Here is a 23103-nt window from a genome sequence, read left to right on the forward strand (position 1 = left end):
TCTTTCACAGCAGTTCCAGTTCTGAGTTAGCTGAAACTAAGCTGGGCGTACAAGCAAAACCAGTTAAAATGTGCTGTAGGACTAGGGCTTTCTCAGGGAGCATTTTCCTTCATGATGCTGCCTTGTCAGCCTTGGAACAGAAAGGGGAGGTGGCAAGGTAGGAACATATGCAGTGCCAGCGACACCAAAGCAAGAGCTTTTTACCTTAGAAGGGAAAAAAAAGGCATGAAGAGCATTTCTGTGACACCCATCTGTGCTGGGCAGCTTTGTTAATTAGCAAGTCCACCTTTCCCTGAAGGGGTGGAAAAGCTGCCCTGTGGTGTATCTGAGCCCAGGAATGTCAGGCTGCCTTCTTTAATCCACGTTTATTAGCAGTGCAGGGGGGAGTTTGCCTTACCATCCACAGCGTGCAGGGAGGTGAGAGACTCCTCACTTTTAGCCGAGCGCAGCGTCCCGCTGTCTCCTCGTCCACCTGAGGGAAGGAATCCACACAGGGAAAGGCTGAGTTGTGACAGTGGTTTATATTGGGCTGTGTAATGATGGCAGGAAAAACACACAGAGGTTTCCAGCAACACTGTCCTGAGAGGAATTTTGTTTTTAGGGGTGGGTTTCTGATGCTCATTTTGCAGTCCTGGGAAAGGTAACCCACCCAAATGGCACCTGCTGTAGGTGACAGGTCAGGAGACAACTCTCCACATCATCCTGCTACAGACTCGGGATGTACCTGTGGTACCTGGCTGGCTCCTGCCAGCAAGGAAAACCCCTCAAAAATGGGGAAGCAAATAATGTTTACACAAGGTGTTTTACGGGCACTGAACAAGCACAACTTCAGTCTCCAAGGAGACAGTCCCAAAGGGCATTTATGATGTGTGAGGGTTATAATTTGAAAATGAGACCCGGGAGAAGATGAGATAAAAGTTGTCACTAGCCTATGTTTTGGGATTTGTGGTGTGTTTTACCTCAAAAACACACTGCTGCTATTTTTAAATTTGGAAAAAGGCAGAAAATTATATGTGGAAAAGGCTGAGGATTCAGCCCACATATCCTGGTTGTGGCTACTGAGTGTTGTTGGATGTGCTCTCACTGCACTGGTACAGAGAGTGTTTGTAGGAAGGTGCCTTTCCCTAATTTTATCTTCTGTGAGCAGCAAAGGGAGCCAGAGCTGTATCTCATTTTATAATCAGAGTGTCAGAAGGAATTATTCTGAGGCCTATTCCAGCAGCACCCACACATCGACATTCCAAAGTCGCAGAGGTGCGAGCTCTGTCAGGCTCTGTTGCTGCCCGAGATCCATTCGGGCAAGAGCAGCTCCCTGGAGTGTCATGCACGGCTTGGACGCTAGAAGGAGATAGAAGCACGCTGAATGTGTGCTGCTAAGCCCAGGTTTTGGGAGGGGACTGCAGCTCACCTGCCAGGGCTATGGCTTTCATCTCCGAGGGCTCGCTGGGGTTGCGCTGCAGTTTGCGCTTGGACACGGAGGAGGATTTGCCCAGGTTGAAGAAGGATCTCCAGCTGCCCACTGGAGACTTCTTCATCTTGCTGGGAGGCCTTTTTCTGGGGGAGCAAACAGAACACACAGTTGGACAGGGAAGCTGGTTGGTTGTTATCAGCACTCTCCGCTTTCTGCTTAGAAACTCCCTCTTCTCAACAGCCGAGGTTTTTCACTCCTGCAGCTCAGCCCTGAAGTCTTGCTGGGTGAATTCCACCCAACTCTGGGATGCAGGTGCAGTGCAGGTGAGCAAAGGCCTGTCCAGCACAGCAGCTGAGGGATGGATTTCCAGCTCTCTGGGGAGCTGTGCAGCCATAAAGGTACCCAAAAAGGGTACCCATAAAGGTACCTCACTCGTGCTGTAAAATCACCTTCACCTCCTCCCACTGCCACTTCTAGTGTCATCAAGACTGTGCAGCTGCTCCACTTTGAGCAACCTGGAGATGTTACAGGCACTTCGTCCTGAAAAACCTGGAAAAACCCAGTGTCTCCACATGGTCACTCTGTCTACACCTCCTTCTGTGTGACTGGTACAGTCATCTCTGTGCACCAATACAACACGGGTTTATACAGTTAATGATAACCCTGCTGGAAAGAAGGGAGTGGTGCACAAGCAAATTGTTATAATAAGCTGAATCCTCACAGAGTCCAAAGCAGGTGGAAAAACAGCTACAGTATTTCATATGTGACCAGTCAGTATCAGCAAGTTTTTGCTGTGATCAAAACAAACCCGTTACGACACGTGCTGGGAAGAAACTCGCCCCTACCTTTCGGATGGGAAGTCTATGACTGTGTGGAATTTCCCCTGCAAAGCTGCTGGGCCCTCTCCCACTTCTATGTACTTGCTGTCTGCCACGATGGGAGAGTTGATCTGGGCCTGTGTCCGAGCCTGTGCCTCCTCCAGCGTCAGCAGCTTCGTGGAGGGAGAGGACACCAGCAGAGACTTGGGCCGGGACAAAGAGCTGTGCCCTGCAAGGGAGAAACCACAGGCAACAGGGAGAGTCAGAAACCAGCAGTGCAGAGATCAAAGCTCAGTCTGTGTGTCTAGGGAGGTGCTGTGTTTTTCTAAACCTTTGTTATCCCAACCACTGAAAGACGTGGACAAAGTGTGGTCAGAGAGATGTTTGCGACAAGAAGAATCTCTCACTGAGAACTTGGTGAATTAAAAAATAAAGGCAGAGGGAAGCAGGTAGATCAGAAACCTTTGTGACACACTTCAGCTTCACCTGTATACAAAAGCCTGCACAGAAAACAGTGGTTTTGCTTTGTACAAAGCCTGGCTGGGTCATTCCCAGGTTCCACCTCTTGGTATAACAGGAAATGCCACGTGTGACTGAAGCTGCACAAGCCACTGTGCAGATGCACACAGCAAACAATCTGCTCTGTGTCCTGCCCTCGGCCTTTTACAGCTTGGGCCTGGTTTTGGAGATGAACACATAAAGTTCTGTGTAAGGAGTTGCTGTTGCCTCCTGCTGCTGTCAGCTTCAGTGTAGAGGGCATCACAGCAGCTGTCCTTTGTCTGCCAGTGTTCATTGTGCAAGTGTTTGTAGGGTTGATCCCAGAGGGGTTCAGGGGTGTGGGGGGAATGTGCCATCGCACAACAACCTGGTTGGTTCCATTCCCACAGCTCCTGGTGTGCGTGAGCTGTAAATGCTGTCCTGGGTGAACAGTGGGTTAAAAGAGGCTTGGCAGCACCACCTTCACCCGTTACAGGTGGGTGCAGGAGCTGTGCTCGATCCCAGAGGCTCCTGAAGCCATGCTGGAGTGCACTATTCCTGCTAAATATGCCAAAAAACCCAGCTCTTGACCCTGCCAGTTTTGTGTCCAAGCCCACTGAATGTGAGTGACCAAGTCATTAAACAATTAGCTGAATTTACATGGTCCATTCTAAGCCTGGATAATCATCTGGCTGGGATTCTGAGCATGCTTATCTTCCCCTGGCAGAGCCTGCTGGGGGCTGTCACTGCTCAGCCAAACTAACCCCTGGCTCCTGCTGACTTAGAATCCCCTTCCAGGAGGAACAAAAGCTGGAGAACTCTGCTGTCCCAAGTAGAAATATGGCTTGTTTAAAAGAGGGGAGCAGCAAATGCAGTGGAAAAGCAGCTCTCTGCACTGCCCAGGCGGTGGTAACTGCACGGGCTGTGCACGTTTCATGGGCAGGGCAGGTTGTCAGGCAGATGGTGCACCCTTAATGCTGCTTAGGAGCAGAACAGCTTGTGGTGGCCCCGTTTTGTTGATCTAACACACAGAGGAAACCTTCTTCCTGGTGGAACTCTGCTCCTTTTCCATGGAACAGCGATATGGTCTTAGTTACTCAAGGGAACTTGTAGGTTCCAAGGCTGAATGTGTTTTCAGGTGCACTGGGCACAACTGTGGTGCAGCCCTGCTCATGAACCCACACAGGCTGTGCTTCTGCAAGGAATAACCAGCACAGCAGATCTCAAAACAGCCCCTATTAAGAACAAGACTAAGTTTCTTAGCATCAACATCACTGAACACAGAGAGCTTGCTTTAAATCCTTAATTCCTGCTGGTGTTCTAAGGTACGTGGATAAATGCAGAGAGAGCTCAAATGGATGGAGATCGATGGTGGTGGCTTTAAAAAGCAGAGGGGGCAGGGGGGGACAGATGAAGGGATGAAGAGGAAGATGAGGAAGAGGGGGTCCCCAAGCCCCCTACTTCAATTTTCAGAGGGGTATGCCAGGGGGAGGATCTGGGGGGTGGATAAATCTGGGCTTGGATGGGATAATACCTTAAATTGTAGAACCCCCTGGACATGTCTCTGTATCCCCATGGTGGTTAAAGGCTTTCTATTAAAACTGTTCTATTATCTTACCTCTATAATAATTGCCTAGTGAGTAATTTTTTGGCTCCTGGCCAATTTTTTCAGGCAAGAGTTTTTTGTTTCCTTGCAATTCTTCAGCAGTAGGACACAAAAGCAGCAGCCAAACATTACTCTGTGCACTCCTGTGGGGCGTTTGAGAAAGGGACTGACAGCAATTTCTAAAACTAGGCCACATTTGTTGGGTTCTGACATCATAACCTGGGAAATGTGTCCTGTAAGTCAGAAAAAACCCATCTTTCCACTGTCCCAGGGGAGGCTCAGATGTCCACTGAGTGCCTTGTGTGGGGAAGGGGGGGGACACAAACCTGCCCCGTCCCGGATAACCGAGCTGAGCTTGGAGCTGAACAGAACATCCACGTGGTTCAGGATGAACTCCACCACCACCGACTGGATCCGCACCTCCATGAAGGCAGCTGTGCCACTGAAACAGGCTGACTCGATCTGCTTGGACCTGGGAAAGGAGATTTCTCAGCTCAGCAACAAAACCAGTTCAGAAATCAATACAATAGAGGGCAGGGTGATACTACTTTTTATTTTAAAGTAAAAATCTTAAGTAACACCATTAATTTTAAACTACCCTATTATGCACGTTCAAAACAAATTTTAGGGGACAGAATTATCCAAGATTATTCCTGTAACACAAGCTGTCAAATTAGACTCTAGAGACTTCTGCAGTGGGAAATCAGTGATGCCACTGAAGAAATTCCCTAGGATAGTCAAGGACACACTCGCCTCATCTAACCAGGAGAGGGGAAATTATCCTCTAGAAGAGAGGGTTGAGGGAATTCTTCCTTGCCACCACTGACTGACCTGCAGTCAGTGGGACTGGGTCATGTGAGACAGAACACACCAGGATGTTTTTGGGGTGGTCCCACTGACAACAGCAGGGGCTGTTTTACATCACTAGCTCAGGGACGTGCTAGTTGTGTCTGAAATCTTGCTTAGAGTATTTTCTTTACAGGAGAAGAAGCACATTGGATGAAGAAGGGAAGTGCTCTTTCCAGCTGCTGGAAGTCAGGATTTTCCAGGGAAGAGATATCTGCCTGGTTTTTATAAACATAAAGACTTATCTTTAGTGAAAAGGGAAAAGCCCAGAGTACCTGAGGAGGTTGGGAGCCCAGACAATGGCCAGGTTCTTGGTGTGCATGTTTGTGATGGAGCAGTAATCAGCCAGACGAGCCAAGTGCCTCATCAGGAACTCCAGTGTCCTGGAAAACGGGAGAGAGGCAAATGTTCAGCACCACTGAGCAAAGCCAGGCTGTGATCCCACAGCAAACCCAGCTCATTATTTCCTTTTGGTTTGACAGCTCCCAGAAAGAAACGCTTGAACTCCTTCCCCCCAGACCATGGGGAGTGTCTTCAGCAACCAGCGACACAGGGGTGGGCTGAGGGGAGTCCCTCCTGATTTGTCCCCAAAATATCCTCTTTGCAGGTGTGTGACAGCCCTGAGGAGCCGCTCAGGGGGAAGGATGTGGAATGCCAGTCCTGGGAAGAGGGGGAGTATTGATTTAGACACCCCAGGAGATCAAAAACCAGCAAGCTGTGCCTGAGTTCCACTGATGAAATTACTGGCTACAGGTTTGTTAGAGGTCGACGAGGCAGACACAAGGTTAAACTTCAGAGTCTTGTGCTCAGGTAAAAAATGCCTTTTTATACATTAATGAAACACTGTTGTACCCCCTGGGGAGGAGGGAGCAGGAGGTGGCAATGAAAATGCTGATCCATCCTCCTCAGTGCTGGGGCTTGGCAGCATCTTTGGCTTTGGGAGGGGAGAGGGAGCAGAGGGGCTCAAAATTCCACAAATGGACAAGGACTGGAAGTGAAGGCAGATGGTTCTGGCTGGGAGCAAAGCTGACACCTCCTGCCTGCGACTTCTCATCACTGAGCAGCAGAATAATAAAGTGGTTTTTTTCCTTTTCTCCAGCAAACTGAGGAGAGGAGGAAAGAGCCCCGTGCACCTCCAGCATCCACTTGCAGGGCTTGGCTGTGCTTCCTCTCCAGGACCAGCACCCAACTTAACCAGCCCAGAGAGGAGAAGTCATTTTAGGGAAAAGGTGGAATGCCCCACAGAAACTGCACCAAAGGAGATTAGGTTGCTTTTGAGAAGGCCCTGCCCCCTTAATTAACACAAATATTGTAATTAGTTACTAAAAGTACCAGCTGTTCCACTAACTAGCCCATGTTATTTAACAAGCAAGCAGCACACAGTTGCAGCTTATAACAATTAGTTAAATCCTAGTTAACCAATATAATGAGTTATTTATAGCACTGAGGTGCAGCACTGCAGTTGTCCAACTAATCACCATTATCACAAGAACTGAAATTTAAATATTTAATTGATTGTATGTGTTACAACTGGCCATTTATAGCACTGAGGGCACAGAATTTAAACTAGTCCTGCAAATTAACATATATTACAATAATCAATTGTGATTATAATGCAGTACTAGTTACTAATAGTTACTAACATTAGTCTCATTAACATACAGTATTATATGCAGTTATTAAAACCAATCACCATAGCAATTTGTTCGATGCCTTTTTACCATACCCTGCCATAAATTTTAATACTAAAGACTGTTAAAATGTTATTATTCTTAGTCAAGACTCATTACCCCATAGCACAAATTGCTATTAATACTAATTAGTTTGAATATAGCACTGTAATTGGTGATTTTTAAACACCCTATTATGTTAGTTATTCCAATATATAACACTAATATAATAATTTACATTAGTTATTCTAACAGACAACTGTTATTATTTGCTAGTTACTGTTATTACTGTGAGAGGGAAACTGGAGACAAATTATGTTTATTTTTTTTTTGGAAATATTTCACTTTTTTAAAGTGTCATTCCTAGAGCTGGTTTTGTGCCCTCCCAGCAATAAAACTATTTATCAGCCACCTCTGACACACCAAGGTTGTATTTCCCTCCAGTACAGACTATCCAAGGAATGTATATCCATGTATAGAATGGAGTGTTTGGTAAGGAGCTGATTAAAACACAAAATCAAATTTATACAACCATTTCAACGTGCAGAAACACATCTTGAGAGGGAAACTGAAATCCTATCATTTTTCTCCCCCAAAATTCCAGCAAAGGAATGGCCCTCACCTGTAGTGGGGAGGGGGCAGCTGCTGGATCACATCGTGGATCTTCACCAGCCTCTCCTCATCTGTAGCAGCAGAAACAGCATCCTGGAAGGAGGCAGGGAGGGATTGAGCTGCAAAGAAAGCTAAAAACCTGCCCCTTGCACCACGTGGCCAGTGTGCAGCTGTTCAGCAGGGAGGTGGGTTCTGCTGTTCTTCCCTCCCTTGGGTGAGGGGTCTGTCCTGGGGACACGGAAATAATCATCTGGGACACTCTGGAGCTTCCTTGCACAGAGCAATTCCTTGCAGATGGCCTGTGCAGCTCCAAGTAGCGTTTCCTTCTAATCTTAAGACATCACTGGGGAACAGCAAACCATCAGGGATTCCTGGTTGGGCGTCCCCCAGTGACCTTCTGCTGGGGAAGTGGAATCAACACACTGTGGCACAGGGGACAAAGTCACTTGTGAGGGACCTAAGGGGGAACAGAAAAGGCACCTCAAAACTCTGGGCACCTCCTGCTTGGAATGGCAGGAGGGGAATCTGGTGTGTGGGCAGCAAAGACCAGTTGCTGTCAGGCTGGTGATTTTGGAGATGTGCTGTTCAGACTGCTCTAAAACCCTCAGACTAAGCAAGGTGTGTGGGAGCAGGTTCACCTTTCAGCCTTCCTCTGAAGTCCCACTGAGGTGGGATTTGCCTCACACTTACTGAGAACTTCTCGTAGAGCTGGTAGGTGAGCAGGGGGTTGGGGAGCTCTCGGAAGTACAGCTTGCACAGGGAGCCCACACAGTGGATGTCCTGGATGTAAATGTCCTTGGTCAGGTCGGGAATCTGCTCCGAGTCGAACTCGTGGCTGCAAACGAGAAACGGGCCAAGGGGTTGGAGAAGGAGCGGTGAAATCAAACCCAGCAAATTACAGTCAAGCAAAGCAGGGGTTTTCTGATTTACAGGAAAAAATAAATCCTTAGTCATCAAAGCCACGTGACACACAGCTTTGGGGCTGCTACAGGGGATTTTTCCAAAAATCAGGTTTTATTTTTTTCTAATAAGGCATTTTCAGCGAGTTTTACAACCAGTTGGCTGCAACCCCTTCTGCTGCATCAGAGCTTTTTTCACAAAGGCTTCAGAGGAAGCCTCCCAAGACCACAAGGACAATCTGTTAAACTCCCAAGGGCTGTGCCTGGGATTGCCCACAGGTCTGATAAAAGCTGTCCCTCTGCATTTCAAAGGCCTGGGAGCTGCAGTGATCAAGCCATGCCAACAGCAGTGCCAAGGGCAGCACATGGAAACCAGCGTGTGCAGAATTCCTGGGGGACAAACTGGTGAGCTGAGCCTGCCTCTGCCACGGGGTGAGGAGAGCCAGGAACCACATGAAGAACATCCCTGAGCACTCCCTTGGTTTTCAGAGAGAGGGGAAAAAAACCAAACAACAAAATCACAACCATTTATGAAATAAAAGCTGAGCTTAGAAGGCCAAGGGCTGGAATATGTGCATGGAAAGTGCTGTTTCAAATTAGGCCAGATCTGCAGGGTGAGTCAGGCTGGGGAGCTGGGAGCTGGTCCTGCTGGACCTCGGGGTCCCTACAAGGGTTTTTAGGATCAGAAGGGCTGATTCTGCCTGCACTGCACCCACAGCTGTGTCTGGGCTTGGTGGAAACACCCCTGGTCTCTCCTGCATCCAAAGCAGGCAGTTTGTGACCCAGGGGGTAACACAGCCCCTCAGCACAGCTCCAGCACTGAGCCCTGCCCATGGAGCAGATCCTGTCTGTCCCCTGCCCACGGAGCAGACCCTGTCTGTCCCCTGCCCAGGGCTGGTAAACCCATCCCTCAGCATCAGGACGAGCCAGACTGAGGGGCAGGAGAGGGTGAACAGTCCAGGCCTGCTCTTCATGCCCAAGGCAGCACAGAAGGGAAGGAAGGCCCCTGTCTTACCTCACAGATGGGCTCCCTGTGGTCACAGCCCTTGGTGCTCAGAAGGGAGAGCAGGGCCAGGCCCAAGCCCACCCCCTACAAGCACACTCAAATCCTCTGCTCATATCCTGCCCCACTCCAGTGTATTGTCCTAGGAATAAATCCCACATAAATAAATAAATCTGACATTCACCATGTCAGATGGGGATATGGAGTGAAGAGAAACTCCTCTACATCCAGCTTTCCCCTCTCTGGACTGGCTGTTTCAAGGACTACACGTTATTTCTTCTGACCCTAAAGGAAGATCCTGTTAGTAGAACACAACTCCACGTCTCCCAAAAAGAGGCAGGACACAGGGATGGATGAACACCCCAAATCAACCCTGGCTCTGTCTGCCCCCCTGCCACACAGAGGCAGCTCCTGCCCTGCTGAAGGGCCCAACCCCTGCCCCATGGAAACCACCCACGGGGAATCAATTCTCTAACTCTGTCTCCAACCAAAAAGCCCTTTAAATCCAGGAGATCCAGCTCTGCTATGTGAGACCTTAGCAGAGTGATTCATTTATAAGGACACTGCAGCTCTAGCTCTGAAATGAGCCTAATGCCCTGTTTATACAGCTGGGAACTAAAGCAACACAGCGAGTCCTGCCTTAATCAAACACTGAAAATCTGCAGTGATTTAGATGAACAGGGGCAGTGTCAATAAATGCCATGTACTCCTTTCCTTTTGTCTTTGGAACGTCTCAGAAAAATGGAAAACAGGCTGTCACTCTGCACTGTACCAGGGAATGATGCCATTAAAGCCTTAGAAAACCATTTTTAAAGCACCTTTGATACACAGTGAAAGAGAAAATGGTATTGGCAACAGAAAGGGGAAAAATGGACTAAGGCAGAGATTAGGATGGTCCAGCACTAGTCAAAATGACGAATTAAAGGGATGTGACTGAAGCAATGGCAAATGTTTAATTCAGCCAGGACTGCTGTGGGCCACAGCTCCAATGGGGAGCCTTTGGATCCTGCATAAAAACCCCTCAGGAGCATTTTTTAAATGGGACTTGCTGCAATGAGAAACAGGATTAATCTGCACCAGAATAAACCCATCCATCCAGGGGTTTGTACAGTCACTGTCCCAGCTCCAACCTGCCCACTGAGCTGGGGAAAGCTGGTTCAAAAAGGATATTCTGCACATGGAAAATCCCCCTGTGCTGCCTCTCTCAGGCTCAGCACTGGAATTAGTCACATCCCACTTGGCATTCTCAGTCCCTCCACAACAGAACGTTCCACACCAAACAGCAGGAGGAAAAACAGCCTCACAAAGGGATAGAAGAGACTTTCCTGTGATGGGAACAGCTCCTAACCTGCAGGACACACACCTGGCCTCTCCCTGTACAGCACAGCAATGCCACCCCCACGAATCAAGCCCGTACCCTCTGCACATTCCCAAATAATTGCTGATCAACCAGGAGTCCAAGGCAGCACAGGGAACGAGAAAAGGGCTCCAGGAGCGAGGGGGAGCAGCAGGAATGAAACACAACAGCACAGGGACACCGTGATCCTGACATCCCATCCCAAAGGAAAGCTTCCTGCCAAGGGAATGTGCCCCTGGAGGCACAGCCTGTGCCCTGCCCAGCACTCAGGGGTCACCCCCAGCCCTTACCGGAGTTTCTGGATGTTGGAGGCGATCCCGGACAGGCGGTAGATGCCATCCACGATGCCGTGCTTCTCAATGAACTCTGTGCAGCTCTTGAGCACCTGGGGGACTGGAGGACAGCAGTTGTTGGTTAATTGAGCAGGTTACTAAAGTCCTGTTCAGGCTGTGGTCTTGTCAGGTGTCATAAACCACCCCCAGCTGGCCCATGGATTTACTTCTTCCTTAGAGGAGAAAGCCTGGAAGAAATTTTACTTCAAGAGCTGGTGTGGAAACTGGTCAGAGGTGTTTATTTTAATAAAGAACTGCCAGGACACAAATCAGATTGAAAAACTGTGGTCAAGCAGAGACAGCACAGGTCCCCTCACTATTCCCATGGTGTTAAACACCATCCCAGAAGAGCTATGAAATGGAATAAACACTGTCTTTCAGATCTATACAGGATTAACCTCAACTGCTTGGTCTCAGCAAACATAAACATCAGGGAGATGCTACTTTTGGCACCACGGCCAGGAGAGTCTTTACAACTGATAATTCCCTTCCCAGTGTGTGCTGGAGCGTGGCTGGATGCAGAGAGCTCCACACTATCCCCCACTCACAGAAAGTGCAGACAGAGCAGGGCATGACAGAATGGAAAAATCAGCCCAGAGGACATAATTAGGTGTCAAGTTAATATTCCAGCCGCTTCACCAACTGATTCCTTCCAGCTGGCTTCCCAGCCTCATGCACAGCCACTGCTGGAGCTGTGTGTCCATCCCTGGGAGCTTAAGGAGGAGCAAATCACCGGATTTATAAAAGAGAGATAAAACTGCCCTGAACACAGAGAGAAAATCGGGAGAGAGCTCTTGTGAGCATCAGCAAATCCTCACGGAAAGAGCTGGGCTCCCTGGGCATCCCTGTGCCAGCCACCTTTTAGCCACAGCTCCTCTGCTGATGTAGATTTATTCTTACAGGAGATGCCAGGTCTGATCACTTTGCCCTGTGACACAGATTCTGAACAGGTCATGTGGCAAATCCCCTTAGATCAGGCAGCAAATGCCATCTGCCAGGCAGCTCTGCTGCTCTGGCTGCTCCATCTCCCCCCAGCCCCTTCCCTGCTGCCTTCCCAGCAGCAAACCCTCCCAGCTGGAGAAAGGACTCCTCTGAGGTGGCTCCCTGGACACCAGCAGGTGTATCCTGGGATAAGGGCACGCCTGCACTCCAGCACAGGAGGGGATGAACCCTGTAAATCCTCTCAGTCACACAGGCTCAGCTGCAGCGGATTAGACCCTGGACCTGGGGTATTCCAAGACACCAAGAGACAGCCAGAACTAACGAGTCAGGCTCTAGTGTTACATTCCCAGGCATTTACAGCATCTCCCACTATTTTCCAAAGCCAGGTGCAGACTCTGGGGCAAGCAGAGTTACACTTTAAGCAAAGAGCTTTGGAAACCAAGGGCTGCTTGTTTTGGGGAGGAAAACCACCTTCTGCTGTCCCTGTAGGTGCAAGGAAATGTCAGGAGACAGCTGTGGGCATTGCCAGCTGCCTGCATGCCAGGGTCCCACAGGAGTGGGCAAAGGAGCTTCCCCAGGTTTTCAACTGTTGTGACAAGATCTGCTGATGTTGCAAATCCCAAAGACCATAGTGGTCCACCTTGGAACCTCGACAGGGGTCCCCCTGAAATCAGTGTAGAACACATTGAAATAAATAAATAAAGAAGAAACAAATAAATAAATAAATAGGCAAATAAATCAAGAAGTAAATAAATCAAGAAGCAAATAAATAAATAAAAAGCAAATAAATCCATAGCACATTCCCTGCCTGCCCAAGTTCCCACCAGGGAAGGGTGAATACTCACACACATGACCAGCTCTCCTGTTCACCTGCCCACCATGGGCACAGCTGGAACATCTGCCTGTGCTTCCCAATGGCTTGCCTGGCCATGGAGTGAGCTCTGTGTGTGCCCATCTGCCCCTCCTGGGGTTTTTTATCCAGCTGTGCAAACACACACCAGGGGACAACAGCATTTATGGACCAGCTCGGCCGAGCAGCACCCTGGGCTGATGGTGTGGAGCAGGACAGGAGGGAAGGTGAGGGCTGGAGCACCAGCACCCTCCCTAAAGTACTCTTTTGTCATGGAGGAGCCTGGGCACAGTTAGAATAATTAGTATACCCTGAAAAAATTCCCAGCAGGCTTGTTCCCAGCATCTCCTGATCTGGTTACCAGGACGATGTGTTCTTTAAACTAAATATAGCGTGGATATTTTGGGGGAACTCTGCACAGTGGGAGAAGGCACTGAAATTCAAGGGGGGCTGTAATTGCACCTGAGGGCCCTTTGCTGGGGTGGTGACTTGGTTTTTCAGATTTCTGAACAAAGTTGACGCCTGACAACCGGATGTGTGTTTAACATCCCTCTGCCCTTTGAATCCCAGGCCCTTCAGCTAAATACACATTTTTTATAGATGGATATACCCACATATGGAGGGAAGAGCGTCTGTTCCCTCCAGAATGAAAAGGCAGGATGACAGCACAAGCTAAGACTTAATTTTGTGAATGTCAGGTGTGCCAAGACCACCCCCTACAGCAGCTGTGACTGGCTGGTTTGAGTCCCTGTCTCCATCTGCTGCACAAATCCCTGCCCTGCTGCAGGTGAACTTCTCAGCATTCAGGAGCTGAGTTTGGCTCCTGGATCCCAGGCCACGTGCCAGATCTGAGCCAGACAGGTATCACAGCAGGGAACCGAGGGAGATTTCCTCTTCTAGGATGTAGGAACAGCGACACTGAAGTTCTATTCGTGTCAGTTAATTACTGTGGTTTCCTGCAATTACAGCACCCAGACTGATGACACACGTGGGTTGCATTAACAGCCACAAGGTTCCCCCCCCGAGCTGGTTCCTGACAACCAGCAGGCCACTTTGGGAAAGGAGGGCACAGGGTAACACTCAGTTCTTGCTCCAGCCCCATGTGCTCAGGGAGCCTCTGAGCCCAGCCCTGGTGCCTGTGGTCATCCAGCCCAGCTCAGGGCCCTCTGCAGTGCCGTGTTCCCAGGCAGGTAACAACAACCTGACCCCTGGGGTGGGTTTATCCCTTTGCTGAGCCACGGGGGCTTCAGCCACTGGCTCCAGAAAATCTCCCTGCAGCGAAGTCACTGACTGAGTGCAGGTGGCTAAAATCCACTGCCAGGTGCTGCCTTTGAACACCCACCTCATCAGTGGGGCACTGGACAAGTCTCCCATCCCCAAATCAACCACCCTTCCCTCCCTCCCTCCCTTTGCTGTCTCCAATACCAGGCAGTTCCAGGAGACAAAGTGCACGAGGCTCACCGGAGGGGACCCAGCACATTTCATCACCACAGCAGCTGAAGGAATTCACTCAACTCATTCCTGAGCATCTCTCAGCTGCTTTGAAAGCTTTATTGCATCTCTGAGGGCTCGTTAACCGGTTAATTCTCTGCCATTAAGAGGAAGCAGGTTTATGGGTTTCATTCCTAGGAACATTTTGATTTATCCCCAAATCAGGCCCATTTCCTTTCCTATCATCTCGGGCTGATTTTTTTTTTTCGTTCTGAATCTTTTGTAACAGTCCCCTCCCTGGGTTTTGGGAGGCTTGCTGGTGCTTTATTTTCTTAGCACGTTAGAGGAATTAGAACTATTTGTTCAGCCTGGGGCACGAGGCCTCCCACCAAGCTCTCCTGGGGCACTGTGCTTTTCCCAACCCCACCTCTGGGCTGGGTAATGGCCCATAGCACCCTGAATTCCACACACAGCAAACCCACACAGGGATGCAAACCTCCAGAAATGTGGAAAACCCCTGCTCTGCACCACCTGAGCAGAGGGGATCACTGGGACTGAGAGCCAGAAGATTGGGAAGCTTATGGAAAAAAATCCAGAAGTGAGCAACAGGAGGTTGTTTTGAGCCACGAGAATAGAAATTGAAACCATCAGATAAAATGTGGGTGGAGGCAGCTCACTCCTGGTTGTCCAGGATGTCCTTGGATCAGCCAGCAAGGACAAGTAAGGACAGGACAGGCAGGGGATGAAGAACCCCAAGAACACCCAGCACAACTCAAGTGGTGCCACTGCAGGCTGGACCTGCCCCTTCCTTGAAATTCAGTGCCCAGCTGAGACCCTGACAACTTCCAGACACCTGAAATTAGGCACATAAATCCCAACTCCCTCGCCATTAATGCAGGATTATGTAAAAACCCAACAGGGAATATCCTCACCCAAAGAAATACAGATGCTTTTACCCCAAAAATCTTCCTATCTTAACTCAATTTTTAGAAGCGTTAAGGTCAGAAAAGACCCCTGAGATCATCAAGTCCACTTTGCAAAAAACTGCCCAAGTATTTCCTTAAAAAAAGAAAAAAACCAGTAAAAAACCTATAATATTTCAGCCTGTAACTTGTTCCAGGAACCTCATTTCAAACTACTCCTGTCTGAAGCTCTTCCCTCCCCCTCAGAGTGGAGGTCACACTCAGGTGTAAAACCAGCACGGGACAGAGATTAAGGACTTTATTTTTATTGTTCCCTGCCTCACAACTTTGCACCTGCATGTGTCACTTCACAGGCACCAAAAAAACATCAAGCTTTGAAAGATTCTCTTCTCAGGACTTTCCTAAATCCCTGGCCTGATCTTTGAGTCACCGGGAATGAGACAGAAATACAAAACCAACCATGGATCCACCTCCCTTCAAGGTGCTCAAGGCGTTCAGGGCCAGGTTGGATGGGTGATGGAAGGTGGGATGAGATGATCTTTAAGGTCCCTTCCAACACAAACCAGTCTGTGATTCCATGATTCTTCGATTCTCCCTCATTTCCAAGAACTGACCCACGTTATTATTCCCACCTGTGCTGAGCTGTGTAAAATCCAAGCCCTCTGCCTTGAGCTGCCCCATTTCCTGGTCACATACACTGATATTTTTCTGGACTTATGCACTTGGGAAAGTGCAATCCTGTAAGAGGGAACCGTAACCCACGAGCTGGATGCGTGAGCAGATCCAGGCAAGGCTGGAATCAGCCCCGGACTCTGCTATGCCAGCCTGGACTTTTCTTTTATGGCAAGCTCAGCCAGGGCCTGTGTGAAAGCAAAGTGCAAAGTTCAAGCCTGAGGAACGTAAATCCTGGGTTGCATCAGGCAGGGGAGGTCGATAACCACAGTTTGGAATCCCAGGGCTGCCAGGGGAACTCCCTGCACTTCCAGCAGCCACTGGAGGTGTTGGACAGCACACCCGTGGCCCAGCCTGTGTCCAGCCAGCTCTCTGGGGTTGGGTTTTACTGTTTCATACAAAATAATCACAGGATCATCACGGCTGGAAAAGAGATCATTGAGTCCAACCATTCCCCCAGCACTGCCAAGGTCATCACCAACCCTTGTCCCCAAGTGCCACATCCACAGGGCTTTGAAACCCCTCCAGGGAAGGGGACTCCACCACTGCCCTGGGCAGCCTGAGCAGTTCCAGTGCTTGACAGCCCCTTCAGTGCAGAATTTTTCCCTGATATCCAATAAAATACCACAATACATTCAGATATGGCCTGAGTGCTGGAGTTTTTTATTTAGATCAATAACACTGCAACTGAGAGGGTAAAAATTCTCCCCTTGCTAAGAGCAGCAGGATAAGAGCACAAGCAATTCCTGTACTGACTGTGACATTTTCCCTCGTGCTTGTTCCCCCCACAGCTGTAGTGTTTCGAAATGCAAATTAATTTTCAACTCCCTGCTGTCCTCTGGGCCACTCAGGCACAAAGAATTCTCTCCTCACAGCTGCAGGCTGGGGGGAATGAGGAGGGGAGAGAGAAACTGCCTCTTTTTAAACAGCAAAGGCTTGTGTTCCCCGCTCAGCAGCCCCTTTCTGCAGGGATGTCCCCCCGACAAGGGATTCTCCATGGGGCCCCCCATGTACCCCCTTTGTAATGCTGACCCCGTCCCCAACAACCTCCAGCTCCAGCAACTCGGAGGGCAGATGGTGAAGCAATAACAGTGCCTGTTATGGTTGGAAATTTGCCCAAAATAGCTCAAAGCTCTCGGCCTTTGAACGTCTCAGCTCGTGTTCGGTTTGTGCAGCATCTGCAGGAAGGGGAATGTTCTCTGCTCGTCCCCAGTCTGGGTCAACTACTGCCCTTTTTTCCAGGCTGTTGGATCCACCTTCGCTGTGGATCACCACCATCACATCCAAGGGGACATTCAGGCACCCAAACCACTCCGTTTTCCCACAGTTCACAGGGAATTCCGGTGAACTTGGCACCGTTCTGGTTTCCGGAACACCTGGAATGCTCAGATTTGGGATGCAAACCCAACCAGGGAACACAGCAAATGCAGGGAGAGCACGCAGGGGAGTTCACTGAATTCCTACAGACATTCCCAACTGGATCTCACATGCCCACCTGTGCCAACACTGGAGTGAATGCTATTGGATATTTTATATCACACTCCTGATCTCCCAAGTTCCTCATGGGTATTAGGAATTGACCCTGGGGCACCCTGAGGGCAGATATGGGCTGTCAGTTGGATTTTACAAGCCTGGAGATGGAATGGGAGATAACAAACAAGTTCCCCAAGGCCACTAAAGTGTGGGAGAGCCAGAATTGAGCTCCCAGCTCACCTGCCAGAGCTCTGAGTGCAGTTCTGGCCATTGCCCGAGTCCTTTGGAGATGGATTTGGGATGAAAAGAACACCTATATTATGGCAGAGGTGATCACCCTCCAGGCATCCCCATCTGATCATTCTCCAGACATCCCTGGATAACAGCTCGATGCCCAAGAGTAAAGGAGGTGAATCCTGCTTTAAAGGACTTGCCAAAGTCACACAAGAAATGTCTCAGCAGAAAAAGAGAATGGCAAACAAACCCTTCAAAACTCTGATTTTTGTCCTGATCACGAACTCCTTTAGGCACAGAAATGCTTAAAAATAGAGACAGAAGGAAAAACAGGATAGCAGGATGCCAGAGCTGAACCTACTTGAAGGTTTGAAACTTTTCAGTTCACATTCAAACCTGTTAAGTTTGGATCCTCTGAAAATACCTACTGGAAGTACAGAACTGCCCCAAGGGTTTGTTAACAGAGGGAACACATCCAGCAGAAACCCTCAGCCTCATCCACAGCCAATATCCCCCTCAGCCCCCTGCAAAGGCTGTGGCCAATTCCATCACTCTGAGGGGGAGGCTGCAGGTCACACTTGGCAGGTCACACAAGAAACCTTTGCCCAGGAGCCAGAATTATTGCTTAAACAAAGCCATGACGTGGCTCTGCCGGCACTCAAGTCCCAGCAATTCCAAACACAGCTGGGAACTCCAGGCCAGGCTGCTGTGCTGCCATGGGCAGGTGAAAACTGAGGTTTTGTTTCCCAGGGAAGCCCTGCAAATGCTGGGAAGTCTTTCTGAAGTGACAATCTTGGAGCAAAGCAGTTCCCTGGCAAGGACATCGTGAGTAGGGATTTCACCTGGGCCTTTGGAACACTGAATCCCAGGATGGTTTGGGTTGGAAGGCACATTAAAGACCATCTCATTCCACCCCCTGCCATGGGCAGGGATACCTTCCACTAGCCCAGGGTGCTCCAAGCCCTGTCCAACCTGGCCTTGGACACTTCCAGGGATCCAGGGGCAGCCACAGCTTCTCTGGGCAACCTGTGCCAGGGCCTGCCCACCCTCACAGGAAGAATTTCTTCCCAATATCCCATTTAAACCCACCCTCTTTCAGCTTGAAGCCATTTCCCCTTGTCCTGTTAATATAAATGGATTCCAGGGACCACCCTGTGTTTACAGTTACTGACAGTATTTAAAGGAAGGAAGGAGAAAAAGCCACAATTTTGTAAATATTTATAACTTTCTACTTTTCAGCAAAGTTTGCTTTGCTTGTTTCTCATGTTCTATTTAATTTTCCAGCATTAACAGGGCAAGGAAACTGGTTACATTTACTCTCTCAGAGTTAAAATAAAACATCAAGAAAAACTGAAATTACCCAATATGTAAGGCTCAGCTGTCCTGAATTCCAAATCATGGTTTCCTTCACGGATGGCAAAGATCCAAAGCCAGCCAGGCAGACTTTTATCATAATGAAAATTACTAGCTGGTAAAAGGGGCTCCTAACATTAACACCAGGAACCAGAGGGATGACATTCAGATTACCAGACTGTCCCTGAGCTGAGGGGAACCAGATCTTTACAGGTCCCTGCCAGGAGGATGCCAAGATCTCATTCCTTGTGTTTCTCTGTTCTGGTGACAATGTTCTCCCTACACCCACATCTGCCATAAATTAACATCAGAGGCAACTCCATCAGCCAGCTGCAGCCAGGGCATGGTCCCAAGGGATGGAGGACACCAGAGGACCCCAAACAAGCCCTGGGGGCACCAGAAACCCCGAGGTGCTGTTACAGAGCTTGTCTGAAGAGCATCACAAGCAGCACAGGAGAATAAACCCATTCCTAGTGCCCAGTAAATATTGGGATGGAGGTGCCCAATCTGCCACAGCAAGACCTTACACAGTTCTGAGGGTCAAGCCTGGGCTCTGGTCTAACCACGGAGAGTGAAAGGGTCATTCCCAACAAGTGTCAGGAACGTTTGGTGGGGAGAACAGAGAGTATTCCATCCCCTATCTGCTGCACTCCAAGCAACCCCAGTACATCATTCCCAGCAGCATTTGAAGAAGCAGCACAGTCACCCCTGATGTGCTGCAGCTCCTGATTCCCCCTCTCCCAGAAGGGGATCGTGGCTTTTCCCTGGTGCTGCTGACCCATCCCGAGGGAGCGGAACGGCCCCGGAACTGCAGCAGCTCCAGGAACGTGCCCAGCTCCCCAGGCACTGCCCCTGCAGCCCAGCAGGACATCCCTGCTCACATCCCTGTTCTCCTACACGTGTCACACACCCTGGGCTGTGGGGGAGCTCCGGGTGGGAATGTTCCACGGCACAAACCGGGACACGGTGCAGATGCTGCAATGCAGCACTTCAGCAGCTCCCACACTCAGCAAACATCCTCTGCAAGCACAGCCTTCTCACTGGGGTCGAGCTAAATTTAAGGTCTATTTGGTTTCCTTCGGGAGAAAAAAATTTGGGGGGGGGGAAAAGAACGTGTACCCAGAAAGGGAACAAGAACAAGGCCTGTTCAGGAGCCAGGGATGAGGGTGAATTTGCTGCATCTCACAGCTCCAGAGAACTGTGACAGCACCCAGGGAACAGCTGGAGCTGTGCCAGGGCAGGGTTAGGTTGGATATCAGGGCAAGTTGTTCCCCTAGAGGGTGGCTGGCACTGGACAGGCTCCCCAGGGCAGTGGGCACAGCCCCAAGGCTGCCAGAGCTCTCAGGGACAGGGTGGGATTGCTGGGATGTCTGTGCAGGGCCAGGGCTTGGACTGGTGAGCTTTGGGAGTCCCTTCCAGCTCAGGGTATCCTGTGATTCTGTAAAACCAAACCATGGCAGGTGTGAACAGCTCCAAACCAACCAGGAGCACCTCTGAGGGGGATGAAGAAACAGATCCTCCCTGCTGAGCCTGGGCTGCTTCCAACTGACAGTGCCCTGGTAGGGGAAGGATCCAACCCCAGCAGGAGCCAAGGGATGAGTAAGGACTGGGATGGGATGCAGACAGAGCCGACCGGAGAAATATTGTGCAAACCAACTTGAAGGGAGCATCACCACAGGCTGTGCCAGATTTAGACCCAACAGAGGAGCTCAAAATCCCTCCTTATCAAAACTGGTTTTACTCCTGCAGGGCCCAGCCCATCATTCAGTGCTGACAAGAGACAGGACAGGAACCACGGGCACTGACTGCTGAGACTTTCACTGGGAGCAACACACCTGGAGCACAGAGGCTCCTAATTCCCACTTTCCCAAGCACCTTGGAGCACAGATGATTTTGGAAAATAATCCTGTGATCTGCCCATGACTCAGAACCTCGCCTGAGAGACTGGACAGTGATGCTTCCTTCCCCTGACTGCTCCCCCAGGGCCCTGGGGAAAGGACTGCTGGGCACCACGTGGAGGGGGCACTCCTACCCCAGAGGGGCTCCATCACTGCTTGGAGAGCTCAGAGTGTCCCCACAACACAAACTGGAGTTAAACAACAAACACACCAAAGCCCAGGACCCTGCCCAGAGATCACCTCAATCCCCACCATGACTCACCAGGCACGCAGGAGGATCTGAATGAAGGTGCCTTGTCCCTCACACTGTTCTTGCAAACACTTGTTCAAACCCTCACCTCCCTCCCTGCTGTGTCACTGCTCAATTAGGGAAATGACCAACCACATCCCCACCAGCAGCAACCAAGGCAGCAGCAACCCCAGTCCTGCTGCTCCATCCATCCAGCTCACCAGACACCCTCCTCCAAGGAGAATCTCTGGGCACAGACAGATCCTATCCCAAAGTTTAGCAGCTGCAAGCTCTGTCAGGCACCTTCCAGCAGGGACAGCACTGGCCTCACCCCAAAACCTCAGGTAAACCACAATAAAGGCTCTGCCAGGTCAGAGCTCGGCGTGTGCTGAACGTGGAGCTTCTCAGGATGGGATCCTGCTCTGTTAACATCAAACCAGGTCACATTGCTGCATCACTTTCCTCCTGTGCAGCTCATGCCAATTTATTCTCCCTCCCAACGAGGCTGGACGGCGGCAGAATGAGCAGGGACTTGCTGAGCCCACAGAAAGACGAGGTACTGCAGGAGGTAAAACATCTCCTCAGTGTTTGTCAATCCCCCTCTGGGCACAGAGCAAACACACTCCTCTCCTGCCTAAGCACTCTGAGCCAGCTGCCTCAGCAGAGGCTTTATTAAAAAATGTTACACCTTTTGTCCTCATCCCTTTTATTCTCTCGTTCCGCTTCTCGCTCACCATTTCCCACCTGAAAGACAAGCGAAGTTTCAAATATTCATGACTGTAAAACTCATGTTTTACAGCACACTTTGGAGAATTTAGGCTTTGTCAGCTTCCTAAAGCTGATAATTAATAAAATTCCCAACATAACTCCAGTTTGGTTCAACGTGAGCACGTCACTCGTTCCAGTCGCTGGGCACGGTGTCGTTTGCTCCCTCAGTCCTGCTGAATATTTTTGGGTGTTGGACACCGACCTACCCAAACCAGAATTCATTTAAACAAATCAATGAATATATTGGGTTCTTTTTGTTCTTCTGAACTGAAGAGGGTGATCCCAACGCATCACCAGCAGGTACCACACACAGACTTCAGCCACAGCGTTCCCTGTGCTCCCAGAAAAAGCCTTGTTCTGGTTATGCTCTAATTCCCCTCAGGGTCTCCCTGACACCTTTCAGCAGGTCAGCACTGCCTCTGGCTCCAGGACTGAGTCACAGTAATGCTCCAGAAGGAAGGGATCTTAAAATGCTGTGCATGCACAGAGCTCAGTGCTCACAGGGCCCCAGAAACATCTCCACAAAACCCATCCTGGGATGACGTCACTTGGAATACAGGTCAGGAGCTGAATCACCCAGAAAACAACAACCATGCTGTGGGAAAACGGAGCTGTGCCCCTGTTAGCAACACTCAAATTGGATCTGCTGCACTCCAGGGAGTTAGGGAAGAGTTATTAAATCAAGGGGGAAAGCAAGTGGTGACTTCTGAGCTGCAGGGACCTCATTAGCACAGCTCAGGCAGAGTCACCCCGGCGTGTGTGACGGTGGGCAGTGACCAGGACAAGGACAGAGCTCCCAGAGGCTGTCAAACAGGAACCTCCAGTGACTTAGAACAGTGCAGTTCAGCTCAGGATGTGTCTTCTAATGCTAAATAAAACATGCACTCTCAAAGGCAGGGGAAGAGAGGGCAGGGCAAAGCTTCAGCTATCGCTGACTTGTGCCTAATGAAAACGGATGGGGCTGGGGATAAAGGGAATGTTCCCTCTCCCACTAATGAGCTCACTGCTGGCATGGCTCCTGTCCTCTAAGGCTGCTCCCACAGCATGAACACAAACCCAGCTCCATAGCTACCGTGGTGTGAATTCCCTACTCCTGCTGCAGCTCGTGCAGGGGTTACTGTCTGTTCCTGTCTCCAAACCAGCCAGGTCCTGGCTCTCTGATGCTTTCCAAGACCCAGCAGTAAAGATCCCTACTGGTTCCAATTAACAGGACAAAGAACCTTCCCACAGCCCTGATTCCATAAGAACAAGCTCATATTATTCACTAACTGGTAGTAAAACACTGTATGTCACAGGAGG

General features: G+C 49.8%; 2 protein-coding genes across 6 annotated transcripts in view; one reads left to right on the top strand and one right to left on the bottom strand.

Moving 5' to 3' along the window:
• The window catches only part of ST3GAL4 (ST3 beta-galactoside alpha-2,3-sialyltransferase 4), a 1214471-nt gene that overhangs the window by 870527 nt on the left and 320841 nt on the right, over positions 1 to 23103 (top strand). The window lies entirely within an intron of this gene.
• Positions 1 to 23103, bottom strand: part of ARHGAP32 (Rho GTPase activating protein 32) — a 216355-nt gene that overhangs the window by 10101 nt on the left and 183151 nt on the right. For all 5 annotated transcript variants that reach the window (XM_050323042.1, XM_050323041.1, XM_050323040.1 and 2 more), the window contains 8 exons: positions 10990 to 11092; positions 8131 to 8275; positions 7451 to 7533; positions 5434 to 5541; positions 4639 to 4784; positions 2257 to 2458; positions 1409 to 1554; positions 398 to 472 (listed from right to left, as the gene is read on the bottom strand). In XM_050323042.1, coding sequence (XP_050178999.1) covers positions 398 to 472; positions 1409 to 1554; positions 2257 to 2458; positions 4639 to 4784; positions 5434 to 5541; positions 7451 to 7533; positions 8131 to 8275; positions 10990 to 11092 — 1008 coding nt within the window. The remainder of the gene's footprint in view (positions 1 to 397; positions 473 to 1408; positions 1555 to 2256; positions 2459 to 4638; positions 4785 to 5433; positions 5542 to 7450; positions 7534 to 8130; positions 8276 to 10989; positions 11093 to 23103) is intronic.

Source organism: Myiozetetes cayanensis, unplaced genomic scaffold (genome assembly GCF_022539395.1).
Source record: "Myiozetetes cayanensis isolate MyiCay16 unplaced genomic scaffold, myiCay2020 scf29, whole genome shotgun sequence".
NCBI classification, from domain to species: domain Eukaryota; kingdom Metazoa; phylum Chordata; class Aves; order Passeriformes; family Tyrannidae; genus Myiozetetes; species Myiozetetes cayanensis.